Here is a 14372-nt window from a genome sequence, read left to right as displayed (position 1 = left end):
AAAAAAATTTCTGTATATTCTGATTTACTCTATAGGAACATGATTAAAGGATTAAATAAGAAAAGTATTATTTCATGAACAAAAATGACTTAAATAAGGGATGAGGAAGATGGGAAGCGAGAAGTATTAACAGAAAGGCTTATAACAATTTCAACATGTTTTTATTTGCTCACAACATTCCAAACAAAATGACATCGCATTTCAACTATTGCTTTCACATAAGAAGTTAATTGCTTTATCCAAAGTAGACAAAAATCTATTTCTTTAAGTTGCCAACCAGCACTCTTTCCCCCAGGGAAAGCTACTGCTTAAATATTTTTTGAATACTTTAACAAAAACATAGACTCGCCCTATAACAGTAATGCAGTAGTTGGGTCTTACCTGCACTACATTTAACATTTTTCTTATCGAAAGGTGAAGCCAGGAAAAAAAAAAACAAAACAACTCACTCACGATTTTTCTCAGATTTTTACCAATTCCCTTAATCTTCATTAAAAAAAAATTACTCTGTGGAGAGGTTCATAAATATGAAATGGAAACTAAGCCTCCCCAGAAGTTGGGTGGACCATTTATCCTGAGAAAAGAGCTGCTGGTCCCCAATCATTAATTCAAGAAGGATAATAAACATTATTGCCCTCCAATTTCTTCTCTTCTGTGCCAAGATAACATGTAATCTCTTGCTCTGGCAATGAGCACTCCACTTTCACACTCATGTAATGCTTCTCTCCTTAGGGCAAATCTTTGACCAAGTTCTATTTCACTGAATGCAAAGGGGAGAAACAGCACATAAACAATTACGAACACTGGAATAAAAATGAAGAGTACATGTATTTCGCATAGAAAAATACATACAAATCCAAGTTGCTCTTAAAATAGAAAAAAATCAGGACGGGCATTTTTAAGAAAAAGATTCTGTTTTCTAAATTGCAAATGGTGCCAGTAAGACACTGATTTTTATATCTAACTATATCACCATATTTATATATAGAAAGGGGTGGTCTAGGTTCGCTGATATCCCCTGATTTCTCTCAATTCTTTAGAGATTGTCTTTCAGAACATATTTAAACTGCAACCATTTTAATTATATTTTTAGACTATTCTTATCACTGGTTCACTCTTCAATCTGGCACATACAAAAATTCATTTCAGCACTGATTCACTTTTTTGATGCTAAAACAAACAATTTTCCTGCTACTTCAATTCTATCACTACTTTGGTATTTTATTATTATAGAAACAGGTAAGATTCTAAATACGGATTTTCAGACTACCTAAAATTCTAACATACATATGTTGAAAGCAAGGAAAAGTAGGAAGGCAGACACAATTATCATATTTTTCTTTTCATGTATGTCATTATCACATGAAAGTCAGAAGGCTCATGTTACATTCTAATTTACAACTGATGACACTTAGCTTGGCTTTCAAACTAGCAAACCTCAGAATCTGTTGGTGGCTTTTAGACCAATTTGCTACAGAATTATCTGAAATGGTTACAGATTATTTTAAGCAAAAACAGAACAATGCATTATACAAACAGAGGTGGACTTAAATAATATATTATTGAACAAAGTTTCTAATAACATTTTAAAAACATTATTAAAAAGTTTGTTTTACTCCCTAGAAGGGGAAAAACTTAATTACTTGAAAAGTTTCCTCTTCCATACTTGAATCATTCTTTTATTAAGCATACAGACAAAGGTTTAAATCAGTTCAAGACCTCATCTGTTAAAAGATGAAACTATAAAGGTAAACATTTTCTAAAACTAAAAGACTAACAATTGCTTTCCATGTAATGGTAAACACCTTGATAAAATGAACTTTAATGGTTAATACCTGATCCTTATCTCACAGAGCTCTGGCTGGATGATAAAGCATAGAAAACATTTAAAGAAGTTAAGATACTCCCAAGGTTGAGAAGTCTCCTATAAGAAACCAGTTTTAAAATTCCTATAATACTGAAAAGCGTTTTGCCACTATTATAATAAAATGAGCCCAATTTTTAAGTTTTATCTTGTTGAGAAAAGAATTTTAATGCATGCACTTTTAATGTATGTGCTAGACAACACTGCATCTGTTATTTTCCAATTGTTTATTTTTTTTAACCACTCTTCTCTTTGGCAAGTTTAAAGAGAGAGGTTTGTCAATAGACATAAACAAATACTTGAAAGTTTCAGGTCTTGCTATATCACATAAAAGCCAGTCCTTAAACACTTGATATATACCATTTTAAAGCTGTGCTAACTATCCTCATGTTTTAGATTAAATTATGTGTTTAATAGGCTGCTTTCTGTAGGATTTAGGGAGAATCTGGTAATCAGATGAACCTATCTTTAAACTTTTAGTTTTGCTATGAGTACAAATGTCTATAACACACAGAGAAGAAATCGTTCCTGTTAGAATCTCATCACTATATAATCCTTGACAGCACTTGCTGCTCTCCTGAGATTTTCGGAGAATAAAGCTATACAAAAAGCACAGTCATCATCCTTAGGCTACTTTAGAATCCCACAGACTGTTAACTCAATGAATACCCAGGAAGTCCATACATCGTTATCTAGAAACACTGTGGAGTCAAAGCAAAGAGAAGCAAGACTTAACAGTAAGTAAAATAAACCAACGATGTTTAACTGAGATGTTTAAAAGCTTTGTTCTTCTCTTGTTAAAACTCAAAGACAGCTTTATTGAAATAGCACCTGTTCTTTGAGTATAATCAAGATTTTCTTAGCAAATGCATCTCTTTTCATAAACATACATAAACATACATAGAGAAGCTTCATGAAAGGCCCTCATACCAAGCACTAACTACAAGTTCTTCTCTCTAACTGATAAAAAGCAAATACTGAAGATGAGAAAATGTCTTTAAGCTTTAAAATTCCACTGTGATATTTCAGTGTGGTATTTAAAAACAAAAAAGCTAATCACTAATACTGTCATTCCCTCATTACCTATTACATGACATAATCAGAGAAACCGAAAAGGCCATAATTCTTCGTTGTCTCTGACTTATCTATATGCTCCTTTTGCTCCTATGAGGCAACGGTATGACGTGTGATTGAAATGCAAACAAAGAAAACCATGAAGAACGAATCTCTCTGTTAATTAACCTACAAATAAAATAAGGCAAAGAAAATTAAAAAACAATCATTTCCAGACTAAAAAACAAAAAATCTTAGGAGCTCTGAAAAGATACCAGCTTGATAGCTACAATACATAAACATGAAAACTGGTTTTTACACATTTTAATCAATCAAGTTAATAAAAATACCTGATTTGTAGTTTTACACTAAATGGGTTAAGTCCCAAGTTCCAAACTGTAGCTCACATGACTCTACAGAGGGGATCTTTGGAAGGATAAGGTACCTTTGGAGGACAGTGTATAAACAAGTGTAAACATACACTGATTGTCTACTAGCTTTCTTAAATAGAATTTCTGAAACATTTTTGTAGGAAATTATATATAAGGAGTGTAAATGATCAGATAATTTCTATTACAACATATAAATTCTGTTGTGTGTGCAAAATGTGGTAGAAATAGAAGATACTACGGATGATTCATATTTTTAAAGTAAGTGATACATTACAATCCAGTAAGAGTCCTTTAATCTTTTCATGAAACTTCTCTCTGTACACGTTGAAATACATAATACTTTCTGGCTTTTCTTCAAACCAAAACTTGTCAAATTCATACACAAGATAACCTGCAGTTAAAAAGAAACCATAAGTACAGTGCTCAACAGTGAAATCACTTCCAACCATCTCATTTTAAAAGTATATCCTAATCCATATTAGGATTCAATGATCAGAAACCATCTTAAACTACTAGAAACCTGAGGAACTTTATAAGAAATATTTTTGTATGTTCAAAATAAATATCACTTTCAATAAGATACTTAGAGTACATATACTCTTTGTCGCAAAAAAAATCAACAAAATGCCTCAAATTTAAGAGAGACTGTCAAAAGATACCTTGAGAATAGGAAAAAAAGGTTATCCCCAGAGACCCCTGAAACAGGAAAATGAAAGTACAAGAAAATGGATAAAGTATAGAAAAGCTGTTTTCTACTTGATTTATAAATCTAAGTTATTTCTGCTTTTTTCAATGAACTATCATATCAGCACCTTCCCTTTTAGAAAAGAATACATGAACTCGAAATAGGCTTAATATTTTTGTTTTTCAATATCCTTATTACAGTAGCCAAATTCACACTCAAAATGTTAAAAATATTTCAGATAGGGCTTCCCTGGTGGTGCAGTGGTTGGAAGTCCGCCTGCCGATGCAGGGGACACAGGTTCATGCCCCGGTCAGGGAGGATCCCACGTGCCGCGGAGCGGCAGGGCCCGTGAGCCATGGCCGCTGAGCCTGTGCATCCAGAGCCTGTGCTCCGCAACGGGAGAGGCCGCGGCAGTGAGAGACCCGCGTACCGCAAAAAAAAATTCAGATAAATGTGTAAACAGACATATTTACAACAACAAAAAAATGCGAATTTAAAACTGCTCCTAAACCCTATTTGGATTCAACCAAATGTATCTATTTAATTATTTAACAGATGCTTCTATAGTCCTCGCCATGTGCTCATTCACTCTCATAGCAATCCTATGATGCAGTACTGTTATTCCCATTTTTCTGTAGAGGAAATAGAAGTGCAGAGAAGTTAAATGACTTGCCCAAATCACATAGTTTGCAGGTGGTCTCTATTATGTTGTAAATTAGACTTTGTTTCCACCAGAATCTCATTTCCCCTTCTGAAAAGCTATTCAAGAAGGGATAGAAGTGACTTATTTCAGATAAATGGTGGGGGGGATAAAGCCAGTGACTTTACATAAAAGGGTGGCTAGGCTATCATAATCGCCTAGTGTGAAATAAACGTAAATTCAATTTTAAAACATTAGTCATAAAGCAAACATTAACAGGTAAGAACCATGACACTTCAACACTGAAACAGCACTTCATAAGAAGGTCCACTGAAGAAAGATTTCAGATTAATCCCTTCATATATGATAAAACAGATTTTTGTCAACCAGGATATGGGACAAATCAAAGAATAAGGCCTCTTTGAGCAGACGGACACCGTCTGCTTCCTGTTCCCAAAAGACAAGCTGAGAATGGTAATCTTGTAACTATTTTTAACTAATATTTTAAGTCTTTCTTTCATTCAAAATTTATTTTGTGTATACATTAGCACAAAAGTACATCTACAGAAATTACTCATCCATATATAAACTGAGTCTGTGTTCTCCAGCACCCTACCCCCAGTATCCTGAGAGGGGTGTGCAATCAAAAACGTTGGAGATTAATGTTCTAGGTAGTATGAAAAGTCAGACATCCATCTAAATTTTATAGAATACAACTTGTTTTCGTATTTCTGGCTATCAGGTTTTAGCTGTTTACCATTCCTTTAAATTGCTTTCATTACCTATTCAAATGACTGTATAGTCTAGAACAAACTGCTCAAGAGTAAAATACTAGAAATTTCTTGCTTCAGAGTGAGGTCGTTATAATGTAAACTGGTGTTAGAAAAAGACTGACTCAAAAAACTGAGACTGTAATGGCTAAGTTGATTTAATGAGACATGAGGAAACTGCAAGATACCGAAATTCTAGGATGCTGGCAGGGCCGTACATGGCATAAGACTCCTGAAGCTTGCCATGAAGTGATGGAAAAGAGTTGTTTCCATAAAGCACCCCTATTGCCCTTTTGACTCTAGGAGTTTAGAACACCAGACTCAAGAGAAACACCATAAAAAATTCCTAAACTTACAATTCCCTGTATGCTTCTACTGCCCCTAACCAAAGCTGCAGGGATGCTTGAGGTTTTCCCATAGGGATTAAAAACAGGAGAACCACAGGAACAGGGATTAACTGTAAACTGGTATGAGGGATCTTACTGGGGTGACAAAAATGTTCTACAACTGGATTATGGTGATGGTTGTACAACTCAGTAAATGTACTGAAACTCATTGCATTGTACACTTAAAATAGGTAAATTTTATGGTATATAAATTATACCTCAATGAAGCTGTTACTAGTCATAACTTTTTGGTTGTAAATTTGAGGAGTTATTTTTTTGGAACCACCAAACCAATGGTCAGTGACTTCCCAGGATGACAGTGACTGTGTGCTTACACGTTAGATGCACAAAAGGTGACAGCAGAGCTAAGGAGCTAAATTACCACTCACTGCTTCCGCCTTGCCCATGGAGAACCACAAGAGCAAAATAGCAGGAGAGACAAGAGGGAAAGGGGAGATGGACACAGATCACAGGGAAAGAAAAAATGTGAAACCTAGTCTCTTTATATAGTTCTTTCTTTTAGATAGAAACTACTATCTTGGAACTGATTCGTACGAATGAATTGGGCTCAGTCCCCCAACCAAAAAAGGTAGGTATGTTTAAAAAATAAGGTTTCACATTATTTTCTAGTCAGAATACGCCCCTTCCTAGAAAAGCAGAGCCTTAATTAAGACATGAAACTTTATTGGTAAAGGGTATGAAAATCAATTTTGAGGGGGAAACTTCTGCGTAAAAGGTGGATGTACGTACGTGTGTGTGTGTTTGCTTTAAATGTTTCAAGAAATTTGAAAAACATAAGCTTCATTGTTTTCCTGATGATCCACATCTCCATGGACAGGACTGATAGAAACAAGGCAACTAAGAAGGTCCTATAACGACTTTTCCACCTCACATATTACTTTGATGCTCTTCCTGGTCAGGAGCCAAACAAGATGCTGGTGTTGAGGGCACTGGAAGCAACAGTATCCAAAGATGCTCCAGCTACCCCTCTGCAGGGGAAAACAATACTGCACAGAGGTCATTTTGTACTGCTTTCCTACCTGTCACTCTCCTGTATTTATTTAAATATGGTAAAATGCTTGATTGGGGGGAGGGAGTTTTTTGGTTGTTTCTTTTTATATTTGTTTTATGTTCAACAGGCACCACTACACAAGCATCTATTTCATACAGAAAACAAATATCTGGAGGCAGTCAGCAAAGTCCCAGGAGTTTAGGCACTATGGTCAAAGTCAATGAGAGATGTAGGAGAGGAAATCAAATCAGACTGGTGGGGGGAAAAAACAGTTCCTCAGCACCAAGATGAAAGAAAATGACTAGATTTTCATTTTAAATAACTATACCTTCAATGTGGAGATTTGGAAGAGGGTCATCACTGAAAAACTAGGGAAAAGGCTATTACAGTAACGTAGTAACAAAGGACTGATGTCGTGCAGTTACAATGGGATAGGAAAAAGTAGACAAGTGCAAGAGAAATTTAAGAAGTAGACAAACCTGGAATTAGGGAGTAAGTAAACACGGGAGGTTGTGGGAAAGAGAGACCTGGATGACTCCTTCAAGAATGGAGTTGAAGAAGTTATGATTTGGGCACTTATTATCTAAGTAGTTTCCTATATGCTAATTTCCTATGTCCTATCTAAAGACACAAAAAGATCAAGAAAAAATAGAGTATGAAGCCAAGCTAGAGTTGAATTCTTTGCTTCTGAGCAATAGCTTCAGAAGATGGGTTCATTCAATTAAACCTTCAGCGTTCAACTATCACAATAAAAGTTAATGGAACAGTGGTGCTATGACTGCTTTAGGAACAGTTATTTAATACCCCAACCTAACACAAGAAAACCTGGCCTTGAAATAAAAGGTGTGTGTGTGTGTGTGTGTGTGTGTGTGTGTGTGAAAGGTTCCTTTAAATTTCCTTACAAGAGCAACCAAATGATCTGTCCTTGACTCAACAGCATTCACTAACCAGTATCCAAGAAGAAAAATTCACTTTATAGTTGACTGGAAAACAAATGTCTACAGAAAAACTGTGTAAATCCTACATTTGCATACATGTCAAAAATTGCCTCACTGAATTTTTTAAATCAGCAAATATATAAACTGAAGTACAAGATACTCTTGGATACCCATCTTCCATTATCTTCCTGTTTTTGAAAGATCCTAAATAGTAAAATGACAAATATAAGTTACATATTTGATAAAGGTATTATATGTAATACTTTCCTAAGGATTAAAAAATTCTCTTAGAAATTTCTACTTTTAACTCATTTCAATACTCACAATAAAACTGGTGAAAGTGTTCCATTGTTGGTATACCAGGAACAAAGTTGTAGAGGTGAAACTTCAAAGCTTCACTCTTCAGCAAGCTATAAGCCATCTCTGTAAGATTGATTCCAACTATTGCATAAGAATACCTATGTCAGAAACATTACGTTATCCCAGCTAGCCAAAATAGCTCATAAAGTAAATTTTAAATTATACAAGGAATTAGGAAAAAGTAACTTTGATCCATTTCTAACACTGTATTGATTTTACAAAAATTTCTACATATTAATTTTTGTTCTTTAGAGGCTGTTGATTTTCTGGATATTATCTAAGATATGAAAACAAAGCTCTGGCCACGTGAATATCTAAAACCAAAATCATTTTAAAAAAATTAAAAAGAGTACTACATACACCCTCATTGATTTCTAAAATATACTGAGTAATCTGATATTTTCTCCTCCATTATCAGGGTATTTATTTTTATGATGTAATAGTGTTATAATGCTTTTTCAAAGATAGGTATCATTATAAGAATAATGATAAAGCTAATAATATGATGTCAACTTGCATTTCACTTCACAAGTTTCAAAGCTATTTCTCACTTTCTTATTCCCATTTCAAAGCCATTTCCTATATTCTTATTTTCAAATCTATCTCTCAGAAAATTTTTATAAGGTCCTTATCTCCATTTTATAGATAAACTATACCTTGTGATAAAAATATATTGAATTACATACAAAATTGGTTTATGATCTCATTTAGCCATAAAATAATATATCACGCAATATTCTTTATGAAGTTCTTATTAACTAGAATAATCTAATTTTTAAAAATACCCGGAAATACTTTCAGTTCAAGAGCTTATGGTTTCTTTAACATATCCAGCTTACCCTAACTTTGGATGATTTGAACGCGAAAGAATCTGATGAGCTTCACTGGTATAATTTTCACTGAAATACCTGAAAAAGTTTAAGAAAAATAATGAAATTAACATGTCATTCAAATTGAAGATATCCAGAAGCAATTTTAAAAGCTACTGTCAAAGTGACAGTCTTACTGCCAAAAGCATCCCAATCTCCATCTCAAGTCACTGCAGTGACTCCGAGATGCTTCTGAATCAAAACTTAATTCTGAGCTATCAGGCCTATCTAGTACAGGACATGGGCCCTTCGCTAGACTTTGAAGTATTTTGACAAATAAATGATCTAACAAGAGAATTTTATCTATTTTAAAAGAAAATCTAGAGTTCTGATTATTTGTTTGCTCTAAATTTTCTATAAAGTAGTCATTGTGTACCTGTTAGGACACTTCCTTTCACCTGAGCTCATTCCTTCTGTTGCAACTTGAGTCTATATTGCTTAACGCCACTGTCAATGCAATCAGAAGAAAGTCAATAGCCTTCCTTTTGCACTAAAAAAACCCGCTCCTTGATTAGTGGTGTAACTAAAATACTGGCCACAAAACAGAAGTATTAGCAGGTACAACAGAGAAATATATAAAGGTTCATAAATACTGTTGGCTTGTACTAATGCAACCTCTTCAAGTTCTTAAAGATAGGGACCAAATCTATTCAAACTTTGGATCACCCCATAATGCACTGATACTCATACACATATGATGACTGGCTGGATGTTTATGTAAGGATAAGAAGTAGAAGAAAAAATGGATTTCCATGGTTTATTTAAATTTTAGAAGGCACAGTCATTGACATTTTCATAAAGCATAGAAATTTCTAACCAAATGTCCCTCTATTTTTCCTTCTGTAAGTTAATACTTCCATTTTTCTTCATTGGCTCTAATTTTCAACCCATTTAAACAGGGATTGTTAACTTAGAAGTTCATGAATGAATGATCATTCATGAACGAAGGGGGATCCATGAATCACTTTAAATTATTCATACATTTTCTGTGTGTACATTTTCTGGGGAGAGAATATACAAAACTTTCATTTGATTCTCAAAGGGATCTGTAAATCCCCAAACAGAAAAAAGTCCTGTTTTAGTGCAATGCTTTCTTTACATGTTCTAATTTTCTACTTTATCTGGAGGCAGGCTCTAAAATGCCCTTAGTAGACTATTTATATTTCTTTTTTTTTGCATTATACTCAATACAATTCAGTATTATATTAGTATTTCAATAATCAAGCTACTTGTAAAATATTCAATCTATAACACAGAGAAACTTTTAATTTCCTTGCTGAACTTACCTAGGAAACCCCTATGTAAACAGTATCTAAGGAAAATAAGCACCTATGTAATGAGACCTATTCCTTACAATAATCTGCACTGACTTACTTCCCTTCTTTCCTTCCTTCCTTCTCCTTTCTTCCTTCCTGCCTTTTCTCCCTTCCTACATATAATTTTGGCCTTAGCTTGTATATTTTACCTTTCTGCTTCTCTTTCCTCATTTATTCAGATTTTTCCAGTCTCTCTTCAATTCATGTTCTGTAAAATATCCATTTTATACCTGCCTGAGCATTCATTTACCTAAAACATTGTTATCTATCAAACTACCAGCTGTCCTTCAAAGCAACAAAATATTTCAAGAGATTTGATGACAAAGGCCAAGAAATTTTTTAAATTCATTACATAAAGGTATTTGAACAGCTTGCCTGCTTCCTGACTGTATCTTTATTTTGATCCTGAAGAGTTATAGCTCCATACACAGGACAACAAACATAATTAGAGAGAAATTAGAGCTAATTTTATGTTTTCAAGCATCTCTAGTACATCAATGGCAATCAAATAATTAATATATCTGAATCTTGGTCATTTTTCAAATTAGTACATTCTAGCTCTAAATAGAGTAAAAATATCTGCAAATCATTTAAAGGTCTATCAGAACTCCTTACCACAGTCTTGAATCAAATTCTATTAAATTATTTAAATTTTAAGCTAAATTAAATTATCTTCTGGCAAATGCTGAAAAATCTTGATTTCTGAGGAAATGAACCAAAAGAAAGCTTACTCAGCAAAAGTTAAGAAAGGAAGCATCAGAAGAATGTGTGTGTCTAATTAAGTTTCAATTATCTGTGTAGTTTACAAGTACCAAGAAAAAAGATGGTCTTTAAACGCTAAAAACAAAAGATCCATGTGTTCTGAACAATAATGAATTTTAAAATATTTCATAATTTTTCCAAGTGAAAACAAACTGCATTTATTCTAATTAAATTCCCCAAATGGAAGTTTCTGTTTATCAAGTGGAAAATTGGCAATCTCATTTTCTGTAATTATTATTATTATTCAGACAACGGTGTTTTATCTTTGAAAAGTAGCTGCATGGAAAACTTTCATGCTCATACAATTTAGGTACTACAGAAAATGAAATACTTTTGTAACTGGAAAAAATTGTAGATATTGAAGCCCTACTGTTATCTTCTATTTTCCCCCCAAACGGCCTTATCCATATTGACCTAGATATCTTTTCTGAATATTAACATAAATTAGCTCAGTTTCAGGACTAATTTTTCACAGTAACAATTATCCAAACTTTCTTAATGGTTAGCGTTCCCATTCTAGGCATTTTACAGTCTATAAATCACAATTCAAGGACAGACCCAAACACTAGACTATCTTCATTTGCATATTCATATTCATATTAATCTTCCAGTTTACTTTCTAAAATAGTTTTGGCTATCAATTCTGATTTTAGTTACATATTTTGAGATTTCATACATGTGCCCAAGCATAAATATTAAAGAAGAAAAACAAGAGTTCATATAGGCTCTGAAAAGTCAGGGATTTAAATTACTTGTCACAGATGGCAAAGAAGTGTTTAGAGGCTTTATCATTATCTTATCTGGTTAAACCTCCTAAAAGGAAGTCAGAGAGCCAAGAGAGAATAGGCAAGAGGATAAAGAGAGTAAGAAGAGAGTACACACAGTTCCTTAAAAGGTATCAGAAAGGCAGTCAGGAAGAGAAAGAAAGAGGCAAGTATTGGGAAGTAAAGAAATCACACACATGCACGCGTGTGCGCGCGCGCACACACACACACACACACGGTATATGGCTTATGTATTCATATTGTTGCCAGCGCATTAGTAAATACCTTTAGCATAGCAGTTATTAAAATTCAGAGATAGTATAAAACTAGATGGATTCTCACTAAAATTTAACAAGATTAGAGATTACATGTAATTTCATTTAGAGAATTAAAGAGAGTTTATTTTCACTTACACAAGATTGATTAATCCAAGTATTCCCATGCCTCTGAAGTCTGTTTTGGGATCATCACCCTGGAAGCCAATGTCAGCCCACTGCTTGGAGATTCTAGCCTTCAATTTTTTCGTGGGCATTAGAAGATTCCAAAGCTGTACAAACATGCTTCCATATTACAAATAATAGTGATGCTCGTAATTTACCAAGACATTTTTCTTCTCATAGCTGATATACTGGTAAGTCGAATGCTTTTAATTAAACAACTTTTGTAGACAGATCATAGGCTCAACAAAGACTATATTTAGAGAACTTTTCAATTAGCCTAAAAAATGTAGCATACTTATTCCAATTTAAAAGACATACAAAGAACAGTAGACTTTGAAAAGGTAACAAATACACAGAAATCGAAAACAATGAGATGTCTTTACTTACTAAGTAATACATATATACCAGAATTAGTAAACTGCTTCCTTGAGAAGAACACAGTGCCAGGCACTTGGCCCTTGCCTCAAACACTATATACTTAAGTAGGCTCTATTCTAATGGCGGGTGATTATCCTTAATCAGAAGGAAAATAAGTCTGAGATAGGGAGGGAACAATGGAGAAATAACACTGATACTATTAAAACCTATATGATCATTATTTTACAAATTTTCATAGTTTTAAAAGAAAAAGAATATGACTTGGTTGTAAGTAAATATATTCCTTAAGATTGAGGATTTAAGAGAACAACTATCACATATTGGATAGCAACAAACCAATTAGAGCAAAATAAAGTTTAAAAAATGTAATCAGTCATTTTCTAAATTCAACACCACAAGTCATCAGACAAAAGAGACTTAACAAAAGTTGATAAGAAAGTTTGTGAAAATTTGCAAAACAGTAATACTTGCTTTTTTTTTTCCCCACTTCACTACCATTTCAGGCACTGCTGAGTAAAAGACTCCTAATGAAAGGAGTATCCTGTTACCTAGAATGAAATGTGAAGACTTTGTGACCTTACTGTAAGACAGGGTCAGCACTCTGGCCCTGAAGCGAATCCAATCATTAGACTGGGTTTTATCTGGTCCCTTCTCTCATTTACTCACACATGCACCTGCTCACCTTAGCCTCTCTCCATGAGCTCAGCAAGGGTTTGACTATGCCAAGGATGAGGCCTCAGTGATGTGGTGAGAGACAAGGTAAGACCACTAAAACTCAAAATTCAGCATGCATAAATATCATCAAATTTCGGGGTTCCACCCCTGAAGATTCTGATTTCGTAGGCAAAGGTGGAACCTTGGATTCTCAATATTAAACACTGGTTAACTTTAGTGAAGGTGGCTCTTGGACTGTACTTAAAGAAACACAGATCTCCTTAGCCCCTTACCCTGCTGAGCATGTTGAGGCTGGGTGATTCACTGCCAGCAACTGGCTCTTCACCTCTGAATGAGTTTCATGATGAATCACCAAGTTGAAAATTCCCTTGACTCAAATGCTAGGACTTGGGTCTTATCCCTTCTCTAAAGGGAAGGTATTGTGTAGAGAGGGTCTGAAGTTAAGGGAATAATGATGATGAGGAAGCTATAAAGAGGTCAACCCTTAGTGAGTGCCAGGCACTATGCTAACACTTGAAACATAAAAATTCAACCTGCAGCAACAGTCCTTTGAGTAGTTTTATTATCCTCACTGACAAAATCAAGTTTTATTTTTAAAATTAGGTGAAGTGTATATCTCCTCCTGAAAACAAGTTTTGTTGTTTTTAAACTTGTCTCTTACTGTTACTTGAATACTCTCAATGTCTGTTTCTTTCCACTGCACTTTTAGTTTATAACAGACTCCTAACACCAGGTGCCATGTGCTATTTTCCCTAACTATAACCATTTAAAAATATAATTAGAATAGGTGAAGTGGATGGGCAGCTGATTCAGCTCTATTTCAGAATTGATCTTTCTAAAGCAAATGACTTCATCTCCTCTAGGTCTTAGAACTAACCTCATCCCTACAATAAAGGTACTAGATCGGATGATCTGGAAAGCTTACTCCAGGCCTGATATTCTGGAATTTCAGCATCTCACTGGCCTCATGCATTTTTACTTCAGAAATAAGAAATAGGAAGGTCCTAAGTAAATTTCTTTACTCTCTTAATTTTTAAATCTATTGTGGCAATATTTGGCACATTTCAT

At 34.2% G+C, this 14372-nt stretch overlaps 1 protein-coding gene across 3 annotated transcripts in view; it reads right to left on the bottom strand.

Moving 5' to 3' along the window:
* Positions 1–139: 139 nt before the first annotated feature.
* Positions 140–14372, bottom strand: part of ELMOD2 (ELMO domain containing 2) — a 29019-nt gene continuing 14786 nt past the window's right edge. For all 3 annotated transcript variants that reach the window (XM_004263588.2, XM_033402352.2, XM_033402360.2), the window contains 4 exons: positions 12225–12358; positions 8940–9008; positions 8065–8198; positions 140–3700 (listed from right to left, as the gene is read on the bottom strand). In XM_004263588.2, the coding sequence (XP_004263636.1) occupies positions 3555–3700; positions 8065–8198; positions 8940–9008; positions 12225–12358 (483 nt within the window). In that variant the 3' untranslated portion in view covers positions 140–3554. The remainder of the gene's footprint in view (positions 3701–8064; positions 8199–8939; positions 9009–12224; positions 12359–14372) is intronic.

This window comes from Orcinus orca, chromosome 4 (assembly GCF_937001465.1).
Source record: "Orcinus orca chromosome 4, mOrcOrc1.1, whole genome shotgun sequence".
Taxonomy (NCBI): domain Eukaryota; kingdom Metazoa; phylum Chordata; class Mammalia; order Artiodactyla; family Delphinidae; genus Orcinus; species Orcinus orca.
The sequence above is the reverse complement of the archived record's forward strand: the minus strand, read 5'-3'. Positions and strand labels throughout refer to the sequence as shown.